This window comes from Gamsiella multidivaricata (genome assembly GCF_025024155.1).
Source record: "Gamsiella multidivaricata strain RSA 2152 chromosome Unknown BC939scaffold_18, whole genome shotgun sequence".
NCBI lineage: Eukaryota > Fungi > Mortierellomycota > Mortierellomycetes > Mortierellales > Mortierellaceae > Gamsiella > Gamsiella multidivaricata.
Window position 1 is genome coordinate 1 of NW_026251726.1, and position 24,441 is coordinate 24,441.

Below are 24,441 nucleotides of genomic sequence, written 5' to 3' on the forward strand. Positions count from 1 at the left end.
CCGCATTTCCAATAGATATGACTTGCTTGCATCCTCAGGAATCGCAGACGGAACGCTGAGGACCTATCGCCACCTAAAGTCGACAACAGGACTGAGCTCCATTAAAAAGCTACTGGTGGACAGTTCCGACATTGAGGCACTGCTTGCGATGCAGGCGTCGCTCGTCAAAAGCGGCATTCGATACCGACAATTGATTGAGGTTTTGCTGGATAGTAAGGAAATGGGCATTGTCCCTAGCCAGGAGATGTGCTCAAAGATATCACTTTCGTTCGTGACTCTTGGCGACTACTCGGGGCAGCTTGCCTGGGATACTGCAGTGCAGGAGATTTACCCTGGATTCAAGCCCGCCATTCCTGAAGAGAAGCATGTCGAGCCACAGCAGCAGCAACAGCAGCAGCAGCAGCAGCAGCAGCAGCAGCAGCAGCAGCAGCGACATCAGAACCATCAGCAACAACAGCCTCAATACAAGCAACAGCCGCAACAGCAACATAGTCAACACCAGTACCAGCAGCAGCAGCGCCAAAGTCCCAACAACAACCGTCGCAGCAACAATGGCGGCAACTTCAACAAATCCCACAACCCCAGTGCTCAGATTGCGCTTCGCCACGGGGATCCCTCTGAGGCTATTATCCGTGCGTGTCGATTTGGATACGCTGCTGTCGCACTGGAGGAGATTTCCAAGATGGTCAGCAGGAACCAGCTTCCATCTCCCCAGGCGTTTGCAGACACGATCCAGGTCTGTGCCAAGAGAGAGAAGGAGAGGACCACCAACTACCAGGAGCTTTACCAACTTGCCATGCACTCGGTCGAGGCCATCCAAGATATGACTCATCGCAGAGCAGCCGAGTACGAAGTCTACAATGCCATGTTGGTGGCAAATGCAACTCTGGGCGACATGGCCGCAGCCAAGAGGAACTACGACGACATCGTCAACCTTGGTCAATTCCCGGATGCGACAGGATATGCGACCCTGCTGATTGCGACGACCACTGGAGCGATTGATGAGGCACATGATGCTCTCAGGATCCTGGAGGAGGTCAAGCGGCATAACATCAAGCCCAATATCTTTTTCTATAACGTCGTAATCGGAAAGCTGTCTCGTGGACGCAAGATCGAACGCGTCCTGGAGGTCTATGAGGACATGATCATGCAGAGCATTCGACCGAACGCCATCACTTACGGTACACTTATCAGCGCTTGCACTCGAGTCGGAAGCGAGGACATGGCCCGTAACCTATTCAAGGAGATGACCAACAGCCCCAACTACCATCCACGTCAAGGGCCTCACAACGCCATGATCCAGTTTTACGTTCGCCAAAAGAAGGATCGAAATGCAGCATTGGAGTACTACCAGGACATGCTGCAGCGAAAACTGGCGCCAACTGAACACACATACACGTTGCTGATCGAAGCCTTTGCCTGCATTGCACCCTACGACCTGACGGAGGCGAACCGCTTAATCCAGTCGTTGAAGCGTGGACCAGTTCGAGCGACCGAAGCCCACTATGGAGCGCTTATTCATGCGTACGGCGTTGAGCATCGGGATGTGTCCACAGCGGAGGTCGTGTTTGATAATATGCTGAAGGTGGGTATCACCCCTAAGGGACCTGCATATCAGTCAATGATCGAGAGCTATATTACGGACAGGAACCTCCGCCGGGCTATCGAGGTGCGGAACGAACTTTTGGCGTCTGGACAGCCCTCGAGTACGTACATTGAAAACACAATGATCCGCGGGTTTGGTCAGGCCGAGGACCTTGCTGCGGCGGAAGGCGTGTTCAATGCGATGACGGATCCTCATTTGCCCAAGGTGCCGGGTTCGATTGTCAAGGAACCTTCGACGTATCACAGCATGGTGACGGCGTATCTGGAGAACAGTATGTTGGACAAAGCGTATGACACACTGGCCATGATGAGAGGTCAGCAGTACCCGGAGCTGGTGATTAAGCCTGTGGAGGAAGCTATTCATGCTGCCAGCACGGATCTGACCCACATCATAAACCACCACGTCTACGGGGCTGAGTACCTTCATCTTTCTTAATCCCCACTCTTTTTTTTTTTTTTTTTTTTGCTTTACTTTCTCTTCTTCTCCTCTCTTCTTTGTCCATATATTGTAATTTTATTCATGCTATACATTCACATCATACCACGCGGCGTCACTGTGTAATAAAGATTACTGCCAGATATTCTCTTTAAAAAACATTTATTAAATATGATATACCATAGGGTAAGAAGGGAAATGATGGATGAGGTGAGGAGATGTTTAGGTCTCGTAATCGCGCTTGTAGATCTCGTCAAATTTGGCACGGTACTTTTCAGGACAGAAGCCACGGACCATTTCGGCCTCCATGACATGCATCCTCCGTCCGATCAAGACTAACGAGTGCAAAGGTGCACCGAAATCCTCGTCCAAGAGTTGTTCCATGGTTCCGGAGATGAACAGTTGAGTACGTGTGCCGAGTCTGACACATCCAATGGCCAAAGTCTCGGGTCCATACGCCTTCTCATTCCTCTTCTCCTCGATCTCGAGCATCTGTTCCAGACAGGTGTTGACGGTCATATAGCGTGGAGGTTCGTAGATCTTTCGTCCGCGGGCCATGTTCTCGAGAGATTGCTCCTTGACCTTGATATCGAGCAGGCAGAGAGTGTGAAGTCCAATATCCCGGTTTTCCTTGACGCGTGGGTACCATGAATCTGGGCGCCAGGTGTCGGTGAACCAGACCATAGAGATGGTCTGACCAAAGTTATAGAGCTGGAGACCACAGGCGCCGATAGCGTTCATGATGGAGGCGTTGTGGATGGTTTCGACGGGGATGGAGAGTTCCTTGGCGCGGATGACAAGGTCGGTGTGGGTGGTGGCGCCGAAGGGGTCGCCGACGACGAGAAAGGCGACATTGACGTTCTGGGCGTTGTCGAGGATCGTGTCAGACTCGGACTCGACCATTTCGCGGTCTGCGACCGTCACTGACTTGCCGTAGAACTCTTCCTAGTGTCACGACGGTATTGATTGTTAGTGATGAACATAAAGCTATAGTGGATGATGAATAACGGACAAAGAGAGGAAGGAGAGACAAAGAAAAGGTGCGTTACCAGCTTCTCCTTATCGACCATGAGGATCGAGGTGTATGCCTCGAGATAGATACGCTCACAAGACTTGACGGCATCGAGGCCCTTGACGGTGATGTCGCGCTCGTCTGAGAGACCGAGGCCGATAACGTAGAGCATGGTTGTGGTCAGGTTAGATTAGATCAGATCAGATCAAATCATGAAAGTGGAGTTGGCTGGTGGTTGATGGCCAAGGGCGAGTGTCAGCTGACTTGACGAGCCAAGGCGAATGCCTGCCCACCATAAAATTTTTCGTCCGCAGGTAGGACTATGACTTTGACGGCAAAAGGGAATGCAAATCGCATTCAGATCACTCGACTTTTTTTTTTTTTTAATTTCAGGAAAAGTAAAAGTGGACACAGCAACAGCAGCAACGGAGGAACGACGAAAAACAAGGAACAGGAGATCAATCAACAAAGCCAAAGGTACACTTTCCATCAGCGACCACCTCTTTGTCTCTCTTGCTCCTCCTCCGATCTCAATCTTGCCACAGCACATCCACCCACACAGCTCCCCCCAACACTTCGCTGCACTTGCCCTACCCTGCACAACACAGCATACTTGAACAAGGCTCACCTTGTCCTTGTTCCCCTATCCATGACTATGACCATAACCATGACCATACATGACCATGACTACACCATGTCCATAATGATGCATGTAACCCATGCAGCCTCTGCTGTGCGATACCACGGACTGACAGATAAAGCCATGCTTTCCTCACCTTTCTTATGACCATGTTTGTCCTGTTTCGACACGTATCAAAGTCTTCACCAAGGATCTACACCACACTGCTGGACACTCTAATCAATCAATTGCCTGAACACACACGACCAAGACTCACGATACCCCTCCCACCTATATTTGCAGGATTGATCTCTCAGGGTGTCTGAACACACGTATTTCGCCATGGCAACGCCATCTGTAAGCTGACTTTCCTCCTGACTCTTCAACAAGGAAGAACGACCTCAAGCATCTATCACACTACTAATCATACTATCAATGTTACCATGCTCTGTTAGACACCTACCACTGCCGCCACCGCCACCACCACTACAACCACCGCAGGTTCAGATCCGGGGGAGACCGTCACCCATATCCAGATGGCAGGACTGACTGTGCTCATGATCAAGACCAAAGACCAGGTCATCTACAAGTTACCCGACAACATGTCCGTCCAATCACTTTCTCAGGATCAACGGGAACGGCTTCTCGCAGAAATCAATCTACTTCACCATCAACAGACTACCGCACAAGTCATTGCTGCATCACAAGCTCAGACACAACAGGTTCAGATGGCACAAGCGCAGGCGCAGGCACAGGCCCAGATACAGACACTGGCACAAATGCAGGGTGTACGGCCAATCGCGCCATTGGGCAGTACGAACGGCAGTCCTGGAGTTTCGTCCGCATCCACACCAGTGAGTTCAGGCTCTCATCGGTCCTCACCCTCTGCACCCTCGACCCCCACTAGCTCCGCGGGTCCCGATGGACAACCACAAAAGACGACAAGGCGGTATAATAAGACGGGGAAGTATTCGAAAAAGAAGCTGATGCAGCAGCAGTTATTGGAGCAGCAACAGCAACAGCAGCAACAGCAGCAGCAAGGGCAGCAGGATTCGAATAAGGCAGGAAGGACGGGTATCATGGCAAATGGGCATCCGTACCAGAAGCCGCAGGCGAGTTTTCAGGGACAGTTTCCGTTGGCGAACCAACAGTTATTGCAGCAGCAACAGCAGCGGTTACAGGCGGCAGCGGCGGCCTCAGCAGCAGCAGCAGCAGCGGCAGCGGCAGCGGCAGTAACGTCCTCATCGGGAGCATCATCAGGACCAGGGACTGTGTCACCAGCAGCTGCAGTAGCAGCGGCAGCGGCGCGGATGGCAGGGTTGGTCTCGACGTCACAATCAGGGACAGGGACAGGGACACCGACATCGAGTGGACCCAAAACGGTGGAAGAGCAGCTTCAACAGCAGATTGCAGAACATCATGATAGCGTGCGGACGGGGATGGCGATGGAGTTGCAGGCGACACATAGGAACTTGAGGAGACCGGATTATCGGACCCCGTTCTCATCGTTACAGGATGCGATCGAGAGGTTATTACCCTTTCATGTGTTCCAGTATCCGACACAGGATATTGATGCCCAAGCCAGGGCCTTTAATAACCGATCGGAAGGTATGTGGCGACAAAAAAAAAAAAAAAAAAAAAAGCTTGGTTGTGATTTTTTTTGTTGAGAAGCTATATTAACGTTTGTGCTACATCTTATTGAACAATTTTTTTTTTTTTTTTTTTTTTTTCACCAGTGGAGCTGAATGCGAGAGCATTATTGATTCATAGACGCAAGGATGCGCTGTATACCAAATACAACCGTCTTATCAAGACCATCGCCACAAAATCAACAGCGACCAATTCATCCAGCGGCCTCGACATCCTGGCATTGCGCCTGGGTTTGGACGACGAACGGGAAGAGCACAAGAGGGTATCGGACCAAAAGGAAGTCGTGCAATCTCAAGCGAAGGCCCTGCGCGAGCAACTGGAATTACATCAAGTACAATTACTCCAGCAACGGAAGGCCGAGGCCGCGATGATTGAACAGCAACAGCGGTTGATGCTGGAACGGTTACGACAGGAGGAGCAGGAGAAACAGCAGATGATGGCTCAGATCCGACAGATGCAGGAGTTGCAGCAACAGCAACAGCTGCAAGAACAACAACAACAGCATCAGCAGCAGCAGCAGCAAGAGATGCAGACGCAACAGGGTGTGAAGTTAACGGAGGAAGAGGAGGAGCAGAAGAGGAGGGAGATAGAGAGGAAGGAATTGGAGAGACAGCATCAGTTGGAGCTGGAGAAGCAGATGAGGTTTAAGCAAGAGTTACTCCAAGAGGAGGAGGCCGCACGGAGGGCTAGTGCGGCCTCGAGTTCGAGTTCGACACCTGCACCTAATACACCCTCTGCTTCATGAAATATAAGGCTACTTTGATAATCGTGCACATGTGTTGTTTTTTTTTTTTTTTTGCTTGTAAAAAAAATATATAAAATGGTTTATGGGTGTATCCTTTAGAGATGATTAAAATATGAAAATGCTATGTGTTCTGTTCTACTCGCCATGTCTCGGCTCTACATACGGGGGGGGGGGGGGGGGGGGGGGGGGGAAGGGGAGGGGTAAACGCTCTCTTAATGATCGTATCGATTTCCTGAGCTCGATAGTGTTTACTGTCTCAGCTCTGGAATGTCATAGTAGAGCTTCAAGGACTCGGGGTTGACCAAGGTGCCCGAGGGGACGATGGTCTGTCCAGAGATGATCTTCTTGACGGCGATCTCGACCTTCTTTCCGTTGATGGTATAGGGGATATCCGTGGTCTTGAGAACAAAGGCCGGGACGTGGCGTGGACTGAGCTGGTTACGGATGTGGGTCTTGATCCTCGAGACCAACTCCAAGTCCAAGGGTTCATCGACCTCGTCGACCTCGTCGACCTCTTCGCTTCCGTCATTCTTCTTGACGATCTTCAAGAACAGGACCACGCGCTCATCCGTTCCGTCCTTGGTGATCTGGCCCACACACAAGGAATCTTCGACTTCTGGGTAGGTATCGACGATATTATAAATCTCTGCGGACCCGAAGCGCACGCCGTTCGGGTTCAGGGTACCGTCGCTCCTTCCGAGCATGACGATTCCGCCGGTGTTGGGGTTGATCCAGACAAAGTCACCGTGGTACCATACACCGGGGTAGTTGTCAAAGTACGCAGCCCTGTACTTCTTATGTCCGGGATCGTCCCAGAAGTAAACGGGCATGCAGGGAAAGAGACGGGAGCAGACCAGGTCGCCGGATTCACCAAAGACGGCCTTCTGGGGTGCGGCCCAGGCCTCGATCTTCATGCCGAGTGAGCGGCACTGGATCTCGCCGCGATAGACCGGGAGGGCTGCGTTGTGGGACGCAAAGAGCGAGCAGATATCCGTGCCTCCTGTGATGGATCCCAGCAGGACGTCCTTCTTGATATGCTCATATACAAAATCAAAGCTTTCGGGCTTGAGCGGCGATCCCGTCGAGTAGATCGAATGCAGCGAGGTCAGGTTGTTCTGTTGGTTCGGGAAGTAATTGACGTCTTGGATCGCCTGGATGTATTTAGCACTCGTTCCGAACGCCGTGACCTTCTCCTGATCGATCAAATCCCAGAGGGCTGAGGGACTGGGTTTGAAAGGGGAGCCGTCAAAAAGGACGACGGTCGCGCCCAGGGTCAGGCCGGAGACGAGCCAGTTCCACATCATCCAACCCGTGGTAGTGTACTGGAAGAGGATATCCGACGAATTGAGGTTTCCATGCAGGATGTGTTCCTTCTTGTGTTGGAGAAGCATGCCACCAGCAGAGTGGACGATACATTTGGGCTTGCCTGTTGTGCCAGATGAGAAGAGGATGTAGAGTGGGTGGTTGAAAGGCAGAGGTTCGAATTCGATGAGTTCCTGGTCCTGTGTTACTGTTGTGTTGGATGATGATGGTGCTGATTCTGATGAAGATACTGTAGGTTCTCCAGAGGTGGCAAGGAACTCTGACCAGGTCATGCCCTTCTCCACGGCGGAGGAGTCGCAGGGCACTGAAGGCACGAATGGAATCAGGATCACCTTCTCGACCATATCCAGTCCTATGTTGAACAGAAGTAGAGCATGTTGAGTTACCGAGACTCCTCTACTCGCCTCTTATTTCCTTGCCTTCTTCATCGACTTTTGCATGCGTTTTGGCCTTTTACCTTCGAGGACTTGGCGAAGCTTTTGGATGTGGTCATGAGGACGACCGTTGTAGACAACGGCGTTGACGGAGAAGAGTAGCTTGGGCTTGATCTGCGAGAATCGATCGAGCACACCCTATAGTACAAACAAATAAAAAAAAAAAAAATGCCCATATGAAAGAAAAAAGTGAGCAAAGTTGACCAAGATGGACATGACCTGATCCCGCTTTTCGCCAACTCAAAATGAGCTGGTCTACCAAGTTCATTATGTATCCAATAGAACCCATGTCCGTCTTTTTTTCTTTTTTTTTTTTGTCATTCTCTTTTTTCTTTGCTCTTTCCATTCGATTGGATTCGATTCCAACTTACGACAGTTCCAAAATCAGGCGAGGTCGAGCTCCAGATCGCACCGATGGACGAAGCCGCGAGCATGGCAATGATCGCCTCTGGGCAGTTGGAAATATAACCCGCCACACGGTCACCCTGGACGACACCAGCCTTGCGCATAGCCTTGGCACACTGGCGGACACGGGTATAGAGGTCCGCATAAGAGATTCGAGTCGGCTTTGATTGCAATTCTCCCGTGGCGATGATCGCAGTCTTGGTCGGGTCCTTGCACCAGAGGGCGTTCTCTGCAAAGTTCAGACGAGCGGATCCAAACCAGGCCGGGAAGTTGTCCATCGGACCTGATCCATCCACGACCTGTGTGAGTCAGTGCGTTGAGTTTTTTTTTAAAAGAGAGATATGATAAAGCCGCTGTGAGTGTGATGTATAGGAGGTACACGGATACACACATGTATAAAAACAAAGCGGAAAAATATATATCATTTGTAAGCGAAAGAGGGATGATAAAAGCCAGAGGCTACATTGGGTATTGTCGCATGCAATACAACAAGTTCCAAGAGTCCATGGAATGATGGTTTTTTTTTGTCCATTTGTTAAAAGGGTACCAGCAAATAATCCATTTCAGAAATTCTCCTCCGCCCTCACTTCTTTCTTCTGGATCAATTATCGATTGATCTACAGGGGATCGAATCTAGGGTCCAGGGGAATGAGGGTTAATAATGACTTACAGGTCCAGAGTGTGGGGTCGAAGAGATGACATTGGTGTACTCCCAGACGGCGGTCCAGAAGTCTTCGATCTCGTCCACGGACCACTGCCAAAGATCACTGTAGTTGGCTATATTTTTAAAAAAAAAAAAAAATCCAAATAAGCAAATAGATCGATCGAAAATTGGGTTAAGACTGGCTGGTATTCTTGGGGTGGTGCATCTGCAACTGCAAATGCAAAATGCAGTTGAAGACACAATTAAAGGATAGAAAGATAAGGGAAAAAAAAAAGGAAAGGCATAGGTCATACTGAGAGAGAGCGAGTGCTTCTGGTTGACGAATTGACGGAACTTTTCCATCTCCTTGTTCTCGAGGTCGGTGGGTTCCCACATCTTGCGGGGGTTGGGGTCCATGCCCTGGTTGTTGATTGGGGCTGGCATGGTTTTTGTTGTATATAGATCAGTTGGAGAAAATGAAAATGAAAATGAGAATGAAAAGTGAGTATGAAATAGATAAAATATGGAAAAGAAGAGCGGAGAAGAAGAAAAAAAAGGATGGGATGAAGAGGACAGAAAGAAGAAGAAGAAGAATAAGAAGAAGAAGCAGAGGAAGGAATGAGGGGGTGAAGGATGAATGAATGAGGAGTGAGATGAGGTGACTTTTCTTAGTCAGAGGTCAGGCACAGTCAGGTAGACTAGGTAGACTTTGGCCGACTATGGCTCTGATTCGCTCTTTCCTCATATTTTATTCCCTTCTCCGCTCGGACGGGACAGACAGACAGACGGTCAGGGCAGGTAGGACACACGCATCCACTCCACCCACCGATACGATATTAGATATTAATAAATAGAAGGTGTATGTACAAAACATTGGGGTGGGGGGAGAACGAGGGAGTGGGTGGGGCTAAACCCCTTCAGCAGCCAACAGACAGCGAGATTGGGGGTTAGCCCAACCATCCACAATCCTTTGGAAATCTTATTTACAAGCGTGAGAAAGTAACCACACCAGAGAAAATAATACGGCTCAACTTTTCCACGGACCCCCGTTGCTGTTGTTGTTATTGTTGTGGTAGTTGCCCCATCAAGCTAGAGAGGCAAGTGCACCCCGCTGTTGTTATTACCACTACACTTGGTACCACCATTATTGTCATTACAATTACTACTGCATGCACATCATCGTATCCATCTACACCCCCGCACAATCCCAACCTCTCTCTCTCTCTCCTTCAAATAAGTGGCAATTGCCTCACATGATTCATGGTAGCCCATCTCACGAACACAGCTATCCTGGTCTCCCGCTTCGCTCTCTTTTTTTTTTTTTTTTGTTTGCCATTCAACATTCCAAACATGCTATCACACAGGCCCCATCGATCATACCGAAGAAGCAGTTGAATCGTAGGGCCTTGACTGCCTATCCATATTTATTTATGCAGATCAACTGCCTCTTGTCCTCTCATCTTTCCCTGCTTTATACACGGTTTCCTGACCAGTCTGATATACCATATTGTGCAAGTTCCGATTGGACTCTAGCCGCATAGTGTCCTTTATAATCTTTCTATGCGGCAGTCAATTGCTTGTAATACCTCCCTCAAAGTCCCGTGTTGGGATATGGCGGTAATCTGGAGTCCGGCACTTCGATTTAGTGGCAGAAAACTATTCTAAGATATATCACGTGCAATGGCTCTTCAATTTGTTTGCTCAGGCGAGCATTAAAAAATCTTTTTCTCAAACAACCACTTCATTCTTCATCCTTCATCCTTCCACATCCACCTTTAATCTTTCACTATATTGATCCCATCGCGACTTCACTTGTGTCTCTATTCTTTCTTCCTGTACTCTTAACGTTCACTCTCATCATTAGGTACCCCAGAACAAGCAAGGCCGATTAGAACGACCCTCGACAACAACCTACCATAAGGATTTTACCGCAGCACTTAACAGGTTTTTTTTTTGCCGCCTTTCTTGCGACCCTCTTCTATTTTCAGCAACAGCAAGACTACCACAGTTCCACCCCCACTCAGGATACTGAGAACAATGCAAATGGAGACCTTCCCAGCAGATATCTATGCTACAAGCGCTTCACCTTATCATCCATGGCCACCTGGCGGTTCGCCCTTGCCCTGCCAGCATGGATCTGAGAAGGGATTAGGTTGTGCGCAGTGTATGAGGTCATATGCCTCTTCGCATGACACAGCGGGGCCAATCAGATATCTACTCGAGGACGATGATGAAGAGGAAAATGATTTCTTGGACGATGATATTTCAAAGACTGCTGAAAACCAACTGGAGACAGTGTTGATTTCTACTGCAGAGGTCCCCGAGAACATAGCCAAGGAGCAAGGGGAAGGTGTATTGGAGCAAGAGGAAGGTGTATTGGAGCCCCAGAATAACGAGGCGGTGTCGGGTGGTGACAGCGACATAGCCATTCATCTGAAGCAGGATACCGACGTTGCCCCGTCCCTTCCTTTGATCGAGCTTATCTTCGATGACACTCTGTACGAGCTATTCTATTCCTCGTCTAAAGCCTTCAAAGCATCGCACGTAGCAACATCGGCCCGAGGTACACTCTTGTTTGCCAACAATAGCTCACTTCTCGACGAGCCACTCTTGGTTCTCTTCACTCATCTGCGAAAGGACTTGCTTGAGCCCCGCTACGGAGCGGACTCAGCGTATTACGAACTGGGCATGGTTTTCAAGGGTCTGGAGGACCTCTGGTTACTTGAGCACGAAGGCGCCGCATCCAAGTGTTCGCTTGTGAAGCTGGTTCATCTTTACATGGACGCGTCGGAAACACAGGGCCAAGAAATGCTTCTGGAACCATTCCGCATCGAGCTGAGTATTCAAGAGACCTTTCTGTCGCATTTGAGCCGCTTGGGGAACCGAAGAGAAACCAAGGCACAATCAATATCGCATGCCGTAGCTGAGGATGACATTACGGATTTGGCAGAGCCAGCGCTAGCAAGTATGGTGCATTCGACTCTTGAACAATACTTCTTTGGTGCAAAGCTTGACGATTCATCTATTTTAACATCATCCCGCCCTTATCTTCTAGATGTAGTTGCAGCCGTTGATAGACAGAACGAAAGTTTGAATTCAGACCAAGTGATACTAGCCGACACAGGAATGTCAGAGGAGGGCGCAAGGATTGAAGACGCTGTCAATTCTGGAAACGATATTCGGGTTCATATCGACGAGAATATTGATGTTTCCGAGATTGACGTTGATTCCCTAGCCTGTTTTGACGACAAGGCCTATGAGGAAGACTATGAGTCTGGCGAGGAGGACGAGCACGGCTCGCCTTCGCCTACGGCTAGGTCGCCCAAGAGAAGTATTGAAGAGATGATCAACCTGCTGGGCGATGACCTTGTGAACGAGCTCAGCCCTGATCGTAAGTTACCTTGCCCCAGATTACATTAAAATGGATGTCTTTTACTCTCGATGTCGTACTTTTTGAACAATGTCTAATGCGCTCTTGGCACAATCCTTTTTTCTTTTGATAGGTGAAGTCAGTAAGAAGCACAGGGCGGATGCCTAAGTGGCTAGAATGACAACATGAAGCGGACTGGTTCTGGTTCTGTTGGATCTCCTCTTGCTCTTTCCTGCTGGCTCTTTCCTGCTCACTCTTTCCTGCTCACTCTTTCCTGCTCGCTCTTTCCTGCTCGCTCTTTCCTGCTCGCTCTTTCCTGCTCGCTCTTTCCTGCTCGCTCTTTCCTGCTCGCTCTTTCCTGCTCGCTTTGCATTTGCAGCCCCTCCACTTAGGGCATCGTCGCGAAGTTGAAATTTGTTCTTGACAGACGGCAAGATGAACCCGCATTGTTTGCTTATTTCTTTCCTTTTGTCTTTTTTTTTTTTCCACCACTCCTCACTCTCTCTTTGTCCCTTTTCCCTTCCTTTCACCTTTCCTTTCTCCCTTCTTTTGCCCTCTTCCTTTGTCCTCTTTGTGGTTATTTCTTCTTCTTTTGTCGATCTTGTACTCTTTTAATCGCGCTATCGCTTTCTATTGCATGTATCATACGGGTCATCTTGTTGTCATCTTTTATTCTTTCTATTACTCACTCTGGAGGAGTTTGTATGTGCTTTGCATATGTCCATTTTCGTTTTTCTTTTCATTACTCATTGTTCGGTCTTTATTCTATATTGTTGGTTTACAAGAGATGGGTATACAGTATTGGGGGAGGGGGGAGGTGTTTGTAGCGCCTTTGTAGCGCCTTTGTAGTCCTTTCGGAGTGAGTTCAGCTTAATAAAAAATGCTACAGGAGAAGAGACTAATAATGCATGTGGAAATGTAAATATATGGTTTATTTTGAACATGAAAATGCCTGTGAATATTGAAAAAGGGTCTGATTTATTCCATATCTCATTCATCCAGGATAGAATAGGGGACCTTAGTTGACGGGGCGTGGGACACCGGCCGCAGGGGCGGTGGCCTGGTAGTTTGGCTGCTGAGGGACGGCGACGTAGGTGCGTCCGTGGTAGCGGTTGGAGACGTTGGGCTCGTCCCTGTTCTTGTAGATGATGTACCAGGAATAGATGATGCCGGGAACATGTCCGAGGAGGGTCAATCCGATACTAAAGAGAGAGACAGCGCCGGTTAAAACGTATAGAGCGATATCAGGGGAAGACGGTCTGTTTGGTTCCAGGTTCTTTTGTTTACTCGCCAATGGGCTGTGGTGGACAAGAGAGCATTGAAGAAAAACGTGTTCTTCGATTTGAAGTCGCGCCAATGCAGTACATGCAGTACGGCCAGAAACAAGAGAGGGGGGGAGGGAAGAAAAATGGCGCAAAAGGAAAACGCGGATTGGGTGGTTTTTTTTCTTTGCTGCTATGGGTCAAAATCCTGTCTTCAATTGCCTCCATGTTCCTGTCTTTTTTTTCCAGCTGTCCCTGTTTCCTGCGACGAGTTCCGTTGCTGTTTTCCTTTTACTGTTCCTTTTCCTTACCTGATGAGGAAGTCAGCACCGCATCCCTGCTTGAGACCGACTATTGAAGCGGTTGTTAAAGGAACGTGTGCAAGCAAGCGCGTCAGTATCGTGTGAACAATTGCAATCAAAATCAATCGCGCCTTTTGATTGCGAATTGACCCTTCGGATAAAAATATCAAATGTCAAATCTTGATAAAAAGTCGTTTCTAGGATTTACCGGCCTATGGTGGAAAAAGAAGTAGGGACGAAGAGTGGGTGAGTGAGTGTTGTCGTCTTTTCTGTTCACTGAATGGCAGCAACAGCATGGACATGACATGGCATTGACATGAACACGACTGTTTAGGGTTCGCTGGCCTCCTTGGGCACTAGTCAGGTCAGTTGTCGCAGCAGCAACTTTGTTTCGCTTCCCCCCCTTGAATTCTCGAATTCGGAGTCTGTGAACTTACAAGAGGAGGCAGGAAGAATCCGACGACGAAGAGGAAGATATCGGCACCGCTGAAGTTGACCATTTTCGTGAAGTGTACGGAGAGAGGGAGGGGTTTTTTTTCTTTCTTTAAAGGGAGTGGACGAGGTGGTGGGAAGATGAAGTGCAAGATGAGAAGAAGTTCAGCAAAAGAAGAAGTGGATGAAAAAGAGAATCGACGGGGTCATCACATGATGTCATCATCATAGGATCTTTTTTTTTGCCCTGAACGCGAAGTGAGTTACAGCAAACCCGTTTCTCGGGTTTGGCTCGAAAGTGACTATATCAATAAATGGCAATTGACCCCATATGAACTATGTGCATTTTAGTGCACGTAGTCTAGCTGTGATGATGTGCAGCGGTATATGATGCATATCGGACGAGCGAGTTGAGGCAACAGAGGGCTCTCCTCTGAGGGTTGAGGATGGACATGCTGAGCTGCAGCATTGAAGGGAAACAAAAAAGACTCGTGCAAGCAAATGAGGTCTGTGCTCCGGTGCCTTGAAGTGAGTGGGTGGATGAGCACGCCACGATCGAATCACTCTGACTCGACGGCTCTCTTGCTTTCTCGCTCGACCCAGCTATGCCCTGTCCAGTAAGATGTTGTTCGTGGGGGATAAACAAGACAGGACATGGGAGGGTATGGCCTGTAGGATTGCGTTCATGGCGATGATGCCCCTCTTCCCTGAGAAGCAAGTTATGATAAAGGGTCCGTGGCATGGTGCCCCTCCCCTTGCGTATGAATAAATGAATGGCTACGCAGGGTCCATTTGTGTTTGCCACCAAAAAAGAGAGGAGGACCAAAACAGATTGCATTTGGTGTTGAGTCACCTTCAGTGCGAACAAGGTTGGGGCCAGATCGATGCTCCCTCCTCCTCTTCTTCTTCCTCTCTTCTTTACATCTTTCTCAGAACTCCTTCTCTCCTGCTCTCCTTCCTCTTCCTTCTCTTCTTTCCTCTTTCTTCTTCTTTCCTCACTCGATTCAACCTCCCGTTTTAAATCAATTGCACCACTCCTTTTCTACCGCTGCAATAGCCCTTCATTTTTGAACATTTCTCTTGCACTACTACCTCCTCCTCCTCCAGTAACAACAGGGACAACCTAAACACAATGTCGACTCCGCTCTCCTCGTCGCCATCGTCACCTTCGCTGTCAGCAACCAAGCGTTCGCTTCCGCCACATATGATGCTGGAGATCAACCATGCGACACCTTCGCCCTCACTCCAGGACCAATCCAAGAAACCATGGCTCGTACAAAAGTTTGGTGGCACCAGCATTGGAAAGTTTGTCGAGACCATCACCGGGACCATCGTCCAGTAAGCAATCTCTTCATTTGGAAAAAAAAAAAAAAAACGATTCGCCATGGCCATGGCCATGGCAATGGCAATGGCAATGGCAATCGAGTTCGAGCAGCTGTCCACCTGGAAACAGCGCACATGCCCTGACAACCATTCGCTTTACATTTCTTAACAATAGATCATATCTCCCAACGAATCGAGTGGTAGTGGTCTGCTCGGCAAGGAGTAGCGAGTCCAAGACTCTAGGAACGACCAACAGGTAAAGAAAGCATTTGCCTTGAGCTAAAACAAAGGATTGGATCGCTATGGCGTCTTTTTTCATTGAGATATGACCTTGTTTTTTTTATTCCCTTCACACTCCGCCCATTCTAAAAGTATTCCCCACATTCCGTAACACCGTGGGCCAATGATGAGATCTGTCGACAGATCAAAAAAAAAAAATCGCAGTCTGCATTTTTTTTGATCGCGGGGAAAGGAGACTAACGGTGATTCACATGGCTTCTCATGTACATGCTTGTAGGTTACTGAGGGCAGCAGCGTCGGCTATGGAACCTGGTTCGGTCGAATTTAAGCAGACAGTCCAGGATATCAGAGAGGACCACATCAATACCGCCCGGCAACATATCTCGGACCCGCTTATCTTGAAGCGCATTGAAGACGAACTCAATCAGGACTGTAACCGACTCCTCGCCTTCTTGAAGGCTGTGCAGGTAAATACCATGCTTTTTATTTATTTATTCTTTTATTTATTTTTTTATATGATGTGCTGAATAGGGATTACATTTCTTATTTGCTTTCGTGTTTCACCGTTCGTTGGTCATAGACGATCGAAGAGATCTCGCCGAGATCAAAGGACATTATCATGGCAGTTGGAGAGAGATTGTCCTGCAGAATCGTAGCAGGGATGCTGGAAGATCGTGGAGTGGAGACCGAATTCGTTAGTCTGGAGAGCGTCATCGAGGCAGTGTTCGACGTGAACTGCTTGGATCAAAACTTTTACGATTATATGTCCAGAGTTTTTGCAGGCGTCATATCCAAGTGCGGCAACCGTGTTCCTGTCGTTACTGGTAAAATGGATAGCACCATACAGCTGTGTATTGGATTTTAATCACCAAAAAACAACAACAACAAAGCATTAACGTATACATTTCGCTTTTTACATAATCCAGGTTTCTTTGGGCCAGTACCGGGCAGTCTGCTGACCAGCATTGGTCGCGGTTACACAGATCTCGCCGCAGCGCTCATCGCGGTCGGATTGGATGCAGAGGAGCTACAAGTATGGAAGGAAGTCGACGGGATCTTCACTGCTGATCCCCGCAAGGTTAAAAACGCACGCCTTCTTAACATCATCACACCCGAGGAAGCCTCCGAGTTGACGTACTACGGATCCGAAGTCATCCATCCCTTTACGATGGAACAGGTCATCCGCGCCCAGATCCCTATTCGTATCAAAAACGTTATGAGCCCCATGGGTCCAGGGACGGTCATCTTTCCGGATAATGCCTCAGGAGTATCGACGCCGACCGGACGCATGACCCCTCCTCCGTCGTCGAAGGTCTTGCTCGAGAACGGATATCAACTGGATCTGTCAAGGCGGCATCCTACGGCGGTGACGATCAAGGATAATGTGTGGGTCCTCAACGTGCACTCGAACCGCAAATCGGTCTCGCATGGGTTCTTTGCGCAGATCTTTGGGACTTTGGACACGCATGGGATTGCGGTGGATTTGATTTCGACCTCGGAGGTGCATGTTTCGATGGCGTTGGGTGCGAATGTGAACGAGAAGGCGATGGAGAAGGCGATGCGGCAGTTGAGGAGCATCGGGACCGTGGATGTGACCAAGGACATGGCGATCTTGTCGCTGGTCGGCAAGCAGATGAAGAACATGGTCGGTATCTCGGGGAGGATGTTCTCGACGCTCGCGAAGGCCGGGATCAACTTAGAGATGATCTCGCAGGGCGCATCCGAGATTAATATTTCCTGTGTCATCCTGGAGAGACAGGCACTTCAGGCGATGAATGTGATCCATGAGGAGCTGTTGAGTAATGTGGGGAGAGAAGCCGAGTCCCAGTACTTTTAGAACAAGGGCAACTGGCTCGAGCAAAAAGCGGACGTATTTATGTTTTGTTTTATTTATTTTTCCTTTTTCTCTTCTTTCTCTTTCTTTTAATATGGCTTGCTGAAGCGGCGTATTTAAACTGCATAATCATCAATAAACATTAAGCATAGACTCGTGATGAATCAGCATAGCTTCGTAACTTCTTTGATGATATGGAAAGAGGGGGAAGTAAAGATCCAAGCAGAGCGGAATCATGTTTTGTACATAGGGAAATCAATCCGAGTCAGCGAATGGCTGTGTTCGAAAGAGTAAAGAATTTGGGTGGAGCTGTATTTGTGCGTTCTGAGGAGCCTCTCTATGTTCTGACTGCGGATTTACAGGTCACTACGGCTGCAGGCGACAGAGCGGCTGCATCGTGTATTCATGCCTTTTTATCCTTGAAAGATGAGTGTCCATATGAACTGGAAGCATTGGTTGAAAGCACATTCATCAAGACATTTTGGACCGAGCGCCGAGACTCTCTTTGAGAAGCACGGTCTTTTCTCGACTACTGTTTGATGAGCATCATCCTCATCGGGATAAACTCAACCACCTTGAAGACGGTTTATTAGATTGGCCTTTTTATTTTGGACCCTGTTCTGACATTGAACCGGACAATAGTTCGCGGACGATTTTTCTACACAAAAGCCCATGCCTCCCAGAACACCCTGGTATCCCCTTCAGAATCTCGATCTAAAAGAGTTCGAGCTGTGGCCAACACTGCGCATCATTCGATATATCTGACTCTCTCTCCTTTGCCCACTCTTCCAGCCCTGCAGTAGTCGTATGGACGTGACGAGTTCAGCCCATGCAGCGTCACGATGCTCCATGGATAGGCTATCCTTGATGATTCATCCCCGAATGCCAGAGTAAGGCGTGAGCAGCCAGGCCACAGTGACCGGTAGAGCTTTCTGAACAGGTTCGCGTTCCATCAGTGTCGAGTTAAAATCCCATGATCGACCAATAGGCGGGCCATACTGCCATAGAGACCTATACAAATACGTATCGTTCATGGATTTTGGGGTGGATAAAAACGAAGCGGAGGATGTAGCTCTTGAGGACATGATAGCACATGGAAAGGTCTGGGGCCGGCTGTCTCAATATTGTTTCCATTCTCCTTTGGTCCTGGATCCGGGTGCAAACCCGCGACAGCGATTTCTGTCGTCAGCGGCATCATCCCCTTTCTCTGTTTCTTCTGGAGCTCGTAAGCTGCTACGCCATCTAAAACAAGGTTTGGGTTCAGATTTGTGAGGGGACATTTCGAAATTCGAAATTGTGGACTGCGCCCATTTTTAACCACGGCTGCAGATTTCTCGTGCGGTGGGTATACTAATATGGACCAATATGGACTAATATGGACTAATATGGAAGAAATGAAGTGCTGCAGAGAGTATGCGCATACACATGATACACATGGACAATCCCTCGACAGAGACACCTGTGTTGTTGGTGACAGCCCATTCTGCGACTCCCAGTGCTGCTGTCCGCAGCTACGACGTGTGCCCCTCACTTGGTGGTGTTGTCTGTAGCAGGCTGATTTTTCTTGAGGAGTGGATGCAGCATGAGAAATATGACTGTCCAAAATCAATGAGAACAACAAGAGAGGGACCTTTAATTACAAGCGACCGAGCAATAAGTCATTGCTCGGTGGTTTGAGTTAATATCTGGACTCGGTCCAGCTATCGAACACAGGGGCAGCGTGTAAAATAGGCTATATGCCGCACAGCACAGCTGTATGTGAGCACTTGATGAAATAAGAAAAAAAAAAAAAAAAAAAAAAAAAGCTGGAGAGGATGCAGCCAGCAGTGGTTATGTTGGAATAGACAATTTGGTCCGAGTCCAACATACTCACGGTGTATTGCCTTTAGGGACCATTGTCTGCCCGCGTACTGCTGCAAGAAGATAGTATTGCTGTATGTGACCTGTATGGCCATCGTCGCCGTAGCCGCTTCTTCCTTGTCTCACTCGTTCTCTTTCCTTGCTGCTTGTTCCTGTGTCTTTGTCTCTCTCTATATCCTTGCACACTCCCAGGTACATCATTACATCATTGGCTGCTTCGATAGACGTCCTGACTGAGACACTCTTGTGGTGGCATTACCTTTGCCATGTCTTTTCTGTCTATTGTTTTCTTTCTATTCCATGCTTGCATGCTCATCAAAGGAGACCTCTCATCCTCTCATCCTCCCATTCTCTCATCCTCACTCCCTCACTCCCTCACTTCCTCACTCCCTCGCTCCCTCTCCTCTCTCCCTCTCTCCCTCTCTTTGCTCCTTTGCTGTCAAGACCAGACTATCTTACCACCAAAGTGTATTCATGTCCCGATAGGTCACCGGTTTTGCCACCATCATTTCCTTGCTTGTCTCTCTGTCCACTGTCTCCGTGCTGTCTATCGCCCACTATCTCTTTTTCTTTCATGTGAAAGTCCCGAAAAGACTATACCGATAGGAGGCTGCTCGAAGACACTCTCTTCGCTGCAGACAGCAGCGATGACGTGTGCCGTCTGTCGTGGAGGAGGGAGTGTCTATCGAGGACCGAATATGAAGCCCTCCTCTTTTTCTCTCCCTTCTCTCTTCTCTCTTCTCTCTTTTCTTCCTCATCTTCTCCCCGGTCTTCTTCCTGGTCTTCAAGGTAAGCTCTTCTTCCTCCTCCTCCTCCTCCTCCTCCTCCTCCTCCTCCTCCTCCTCCTCTTCCACCTTTACCCCTGCTCCAGCTACTCCCACTTTCACTCTCAGTCCTTCACTTCTGCTGTCTCTTGCCCTTCTTTCCCACTGCTCTCTCCCACTGCTCTTTCCCACTGCTCTCTCCCACTGCTCTTTCCCACTGCTCTCTCCCACTGCTCTCTCCACTCTTGTTCACCTCAGTCTCGTTCACCTGCACTTCTCGTATCTCTCTCACCCACTCACTCACCCAGCGCTCCCTTGTCTCTATTGCTTCTAGCTTTCTCTCTCTCTCCCCTTCTCTTCCTTTGTTTACTTTTGCTTTTGCTTTTGCTTTTGCTTTTGCTTTTGCTTGGACTTTTGCATCTATCACTGCTCCGACTCTGGCATTTGCCTAAGCTTCCGCTTTTGCTCTTGCTTGTGCTCTGGCTTTTGTTTTCGCTTTTGCTTTTGTTTGGACTTTTGCTTTTGCTTCTGCTCCGGCGTTGCTTTTGCTTTGGCTTCGACATCTGCTTTTGCTTCTCCATCTGCCTTTGCTATTGCTTTTGCTTTTGCTTGGACTTGCGCATCTATCACTGCTCTGACTCTGGCATTTGCTTAGGCCTCGGCTTCTGCTCTTGCTTCTGCTCTTGCTTTATTACACCTCTCTAAAAAAAAGAAAAAAGAAAAAAGAAAAAAAGAAAAAAAGAAAAGAAAAAAAGAAAAGAAAAAAAGAAAAGAAAAAAAGAAAAAAGAACAAGAACAAGAAAAATACAATTCCCCACCCCCCAAAAAATAAGAAGGTCAAAAGCCGAACTTTTTTTCCCTTGTGGTTTTTTCTGGGGTACCATGGCTTGCAACCTGCCCGCGGTGTACCCTGCACAGTCTTTACTTTCCCAAGTAAGACTGACTGATGGCAAGCCAATCCACTTTCCTTTGTATGTATCGCTTCGAACCCCACACCTTAGTCAGCGTAGAACCAGCAAACGTCAATGTGAAAATGAAATAAAGAGTGAGGAGAGTGAGGATTGAACCAAACGATGAAAAGATGAAAAGATGAAAATGTACAATAGCAAGAAAAGCCTTTGTCAGTAATATAATGAATGGGTTTGCACTTGGTGCTCGCACTGCATTGAAGGGACATAGTGATCGACGCGTATATCTGGCCCGGGCGATGCACAGCCTCGACGGCATCACATAGATCTTAACCCCGAGAGCACCTGTGCAACATTCACATCTACTCGCAATGAAGGGGCCCAGGGGCTGTTTTTTCTGGGAAACCCCATTTCTTTCTTTTTATTCTTCATCATAATCGAACCTTCGCCGCGACTCATTGACTTCATTGACTATGAGGAGTGCGTCAGATAGCCGGTTTCGTTGTTGCTGTTCTGTTGTGGTGGTAAAAGCAGGTCCATTGGCTGAGCCAGACGCGCTTTTTCACGTATTTTTTTGTATCCGATCTTTACTGCGAACCACCCCTACCGAACCATCCTGTATTTCACTCTGCGATCGTCAGGGCAGAAATGACGGCCCTTGTACCTCGCCACGCCTCTATCACTTCCTTCAAACTTGCAGGGCTCGAGATCGACTGGGCTTCACTGGAGGAGCTGAAGAGCCTCAGACGGCTGAAGAGTAGTTACTCAACCCTCAACTAGGCATCATCCTCAGCATTTTGGGACACGCTTACACAACTTAAGACGCTGAAATTCCGGCATGTGAGGATTCCCTGTCTCGAAGTCATACTCGAAGACGCAGTGTTTTCTCACCTCGCTTCTGTAGAGATGACTGCTGTAGGCATTCACATCAACCGCCGCTGGATCAGTCTGATATCCCGATGCTCCAATCTTCAACGGCTATACTTAAAGCTCTATGACGGTAATGCTACTTCCGACAACGCAGCACTTCAAAAGATTGCTCTTTATGCCGCTGCCGCTGCCTGGCCTCAGCTCGAGTCTATACACTTTGCTGAACATCGTATGGTGGATGACGATTTGGCCATCCTTCTTAGTGCGCTCAAGCGATGCCATTTTTTGGACGTATGCGGGTTTTGGCCGCGCTCTTCCCAGGCATTCCATAAACACTTTGCGACAATCGAGACCCTCAATCTGTGCAAGTGTCCTACATTGACAAGCATGATGGTGCAAGAAATCCTGTCGTCCAGTCCCTAATTGGAGTCATTACTTGCAACTCAAGTCCATGCCAAGGATATTGCCCGTGGCCGGCCATGGAACTGCACTAACCTGTTGACGTTCGGTTGCTTCATCAACTTTGGGGGGACCTGCAACAACTCCAAGCGCAGATGACGTCTCGGCAGATACCGCAGCTGCTGGAGTAGAAGAAGAGCAAGCACGCGATCAGGAAACACAAGAGGATTATCGACTACAAAAAAAGTTTTCGAACAACTGTCGCTCCTAACGGATCTTGCCCACCTTAACATCCAGGATGAACAGTCTACGCTATGCATGCGGCGTGGCTTGGATCTACGACTTTGTAAAGAGCTTGATTTGCTGAATTGATTACACCACTTATGGACTTTTCAGTTCCACTGTACTACCCAGACTATGGGCATCAAAGAGGCAGAGTGGATTAGGACTCACTGGGAGAGCCCAGTATGAACATGAGGCGTTTTTAACCACCTTGATGTGGAATTCAACGCGAAGGTTCAAAAAATCATACGTAAGGAGTAATAGTAATAAAGTATGATTCTGTATTGTTGTTAGATACCTAAAATTGAATCCCTCTGTCCATGTCCTCCATCAAACCAATGTGCTCAGTTCCTGCAAATAGCCCTTGAATTCCTCAATATCGTCCCTCAGTATCACCCTCTGTGCTCCGTCGCTCTCTCCTGCGAGTTCGCTCAACGAGGCTCTGTATGCCTGCAGCTCTCCGTTGAGGTAGGTCCTGATACTGACCGCGTTCTTCCTCAAGTATTCTTCGCAGTGATCTTGAATATCCATGGACTGGTTCAACATTGCATGTGACTTGACCTGAAACACATTACTGTGGATCACCTTCTTTTCTGTGACGACCTCAAAGGCGACTAGGGCCTTCAATCGAGGAGTATCAAACCGATTCGCAAGCTGCTGGAGTCCCATCAGATATTGCACCCGGTCGCGGAGCTCGTCGATATGATCCACGGTTCGGTTTCTCTCTGAGGGAGGAATGAGCGGCCCATTCGAGATGATGAGCTTGTCAGCGTAGAAAAAATATATCAGGCCCCAGAAAGCCTCGTAGGTCTCCTCCTGGCTCGACAAATCAATCACGATCATGCTAGGATCCATCGGGTCTCGCGTTGTTATCTCGGCCCATGCTCCTGTAAAGCGTCGGGCGAAATATTCATTCGCGTGCGCTAGCATGAATCTGTGCGCCAGAATCTCTTGACCTCCTGCAAACTTGAACAAGACGTCCATGAACCCGTTCTGCCGATCTTGCGACTCGAAACAATTTAGAAGACGGCTCTCAATTTCTCCTACTTCTCTTCCTACCGGAACCTCAACCATGCCCTCCACCGCCTGCATCTGCGCTACTCCAGCGGCGACCAAGAACGTACGGACAGAGTGAAGTTTTTGATGAACAATCTGGTGGCGCTCCATATTGTTGTCGATGTCCAACATGAGCTGATGTGGCCATAACCACGACTCCTCCAGACTTGGATCCTTGTCGTCTCCGTTGAGAATGTAGGGGGCTTGCATTCTGCTGTCCAGCATGTTGGAAACGATTTCCCTCTCTTCGGCACCCCGATCAGCGTATTCGTGGAGCGCCTTGTAGACCTTGAACAACGATACCTTCAATGCCAGCTGCTGATCCACCGAAGCCGATTGAGGCGCCAGGATCTCCACTAAAGCCGAGAGATGGTTGATCACTTGAACGAGTTGCTCCCCACCAACGCTAGGGAAATGCTTTCTGAACTCAGGGGAAGGCTTCAGGGTTTCAGGGAAGAATGCGCACTGGGTCCAGGTAATGTCGCGCTTCGTACTATCCAACAGTTCTGAGAAAGCCATGTACTCTGAAGATGGCAAGCTCAGGCCTTCTTCGTTAAACGGAGAAGGATCCACGGGTTCAACCGGAACAATCTTCCATTGAGGATCCATCCAATTGAGAGTGCTAGGATGCTGGTAGATGAAGCGAACCAAAGAAGCGGCCTTCTCT

The 24,441-nt window shown here is 48.7% G+C and overlaps 9 protein-coding genes across 9 annotated transcripts; 5 read left to right on the forward strand and 4 right to left on the reverse strand.

Annotated features, from left to right (window-relative positions):
• Positions 1-148: 148 nt before the first annotated feature.
• Positions 149-2,041, forward strand: BC939DRAFT_475283 (uncharacterized protein; the record flags this gene model as incomplete). The annotated part of the gene is made up of 2 exons (XM_051558485.1): positions 149-367; positions 503-2,041. The coding sequence occupies 2 exons, from the start codon at positions 149-151 to the stop codon at positions 2,039-2,041; spliced, it is 1,758 nt and encodes a 585-aa protein (XP_051414234.1).
• A 149-nt stretch (positions 2,042-2,190) lies between these two features.
• On the reverse strand, positions 2,191-3,386 carry BC939DRAFT_408895 (diphthine synthase). The gene is made up of 2 exons (XM_051552895.1): positions 3,091-3,386; positions 2,191-2,986 (listed from the first exon to the last, which is right to left on the reverse strand). Exons 1-2 carry the CDS (start codon positions 3,223-3,225, stop codon positions 2,264-2,266), a joined length of 858 nt encoding a protein of 285 aa, XP_051414235.1. The 5' UTR covers positions 3,226-3,386; the 3' UTR covers positions 2,191-2,263.
• A 1,495-nt stretch (positions 3,387-4,881) lies between these two features.
• On the forward strand, positions 4,882-6,103 carry BC939DRAFT_445080 (uncharacterized protein). The gene is made up of 2 exons (XM_051554758.1): positions 4,882-5,280; positions 5,409-6,103. The coding sequence occupies exons 1-2, from the start codon at positions 4,983-4,985 to the stop codon at positions 6,065-6,067; spliced, it is 957 nt and encodes a 318-aa protein (XP_051414236.1). The 5' UTR covers positions 4,882-4,982; the 3' UTR covers positions 6,068-6,103.
• Positions 6,104-6,250: 147 nt separating this feature from the next.
• Positions 6,251-9,554, reverse strand: BC939DRAFT_445082 (uncharacterized protein). The gene is made up of 5 exons (XM_051554759.1): positions 9,187-9,554; positions 8,900-9,006; positions 8,196-8,528; positions 7,848-7,962; positions 6,251-7,742 (listed from the first exon to the last, which is right to left on the reverse strand). The coding sequence occupies exons 1-5, from the start codon at positions 9,314-9,316 to the stop codon at positions 6,316-6,318; spliced, it is 2,112 nt and encodes a 703-aa protein (XP_051414237.1). The 5' UTR covers positions 9,317-9,554; the 3' UTR covers positions 6,251-6,315.
• Positions 9,555-10,909: 1,355 nt separating this feature from the next.
• On the forward strand, positions 10,910-12,410 carry BC939DRAFT_475287 (uncharacterized protein; the record flags this gene model as incomplete). Its single annotated transcript, XM_051558486.1, has 2 exons — positions 10,910-12,263; positions 12,376-12,410. 2 exons carry the CDS (start codon positions 10,910-10,912, stop codon positions 12,408-12,410), a joined length of 1,389 nt encoding a protein of 462 aa, XP_051414238.1.
• A 739-nt stretch (positions 12,411-13,149) lies between these two features.
• On the reverse strand, positions 13,150-14,383 carry BC939DRAFT_445088 (uncharacterized protein). Its single transcript, XM_051554760.1, is given in 4 exon segments — positions 13,150-13,444; positions 13,816-13,855; positions 14,226-14,228; positions 14,243-14,383. The coding sequence occupies 4 exon segments, from the start codon at positions 14,304-14,306 to the stop codon at positions 13,261-13,263; spliced, it is 291 nt and encodes a 96-aa protein (XP_051414239.1). The 5' UTR covers positions 14,307-14,383; the 3' UTR covers positions 13,150-13,260.
• BC939DRAFT_445096 (uncharacterized protein) lies at positions 14,384-15,316 on the reverse strand. The gene is made up of 2 exons (XM_051554761.1): positions 15,296-15,316; positions 14,384-15,107 (listed from the first exon to the last, which is right to left on the reverse strand). The coding sequence occupies exons 1-2, from the start codon at positions 15,301-15,303 to the stop codon at positions 14,600-14,602; spliced, it is 516 nt and encodes a 171-aa protein (XP_051414240.1). The 5' UTR covers positions 15,304-15,316; the 3' UTR covers positions 14,384-14,599.
• A 129-nt stretch (positions 15,317-15,445) lies between these two features.
• BC939DRAFT_394942 (Aspartate/glutamate/uridylate kinase) lies at positions 15,446-17,638 on the forward strand (the record flags this gene model as incomplete). Its single annotated transcript, XM_051552191.1, has 5 exons — positions 15,446-15,576; positions 15,737-15,817; positions 16,079-16,268; positions 16,382-16,625; positions 16,728-17,638. The coding sequence occupies 5 exons, from the start codon at positions 15,446-15,448 to the stop codon at positions 17,636-17,638; spliced, it is 1,557 nt and encodes a 518-aa protein (XP_051414241.1).
• Positions 17,639-21,494: 3,856 nt separating this feature from the next.
• On the forward strand, positions 21,495-22,689 carry BC939DRAFT_527165 (uncharacterized protein). Its single transcript, XM_051561402.1, has 2 exons — positions 21,495-21,924; positions 22,072-22,689. Exons 1-2 carry the CDS (start codon positions 21,816-21,818, stop codon positions 22,458-22,460), a joined length of 498 nt encoding a protein of 165 aa, XP_051414242.1. The 5' UTR covers positions 21,495-21,815; the 3' UTR covers positions 22,461-22,689.
• Positions 22,690-24,441: the final 1,752 nt, after the last annotated feature.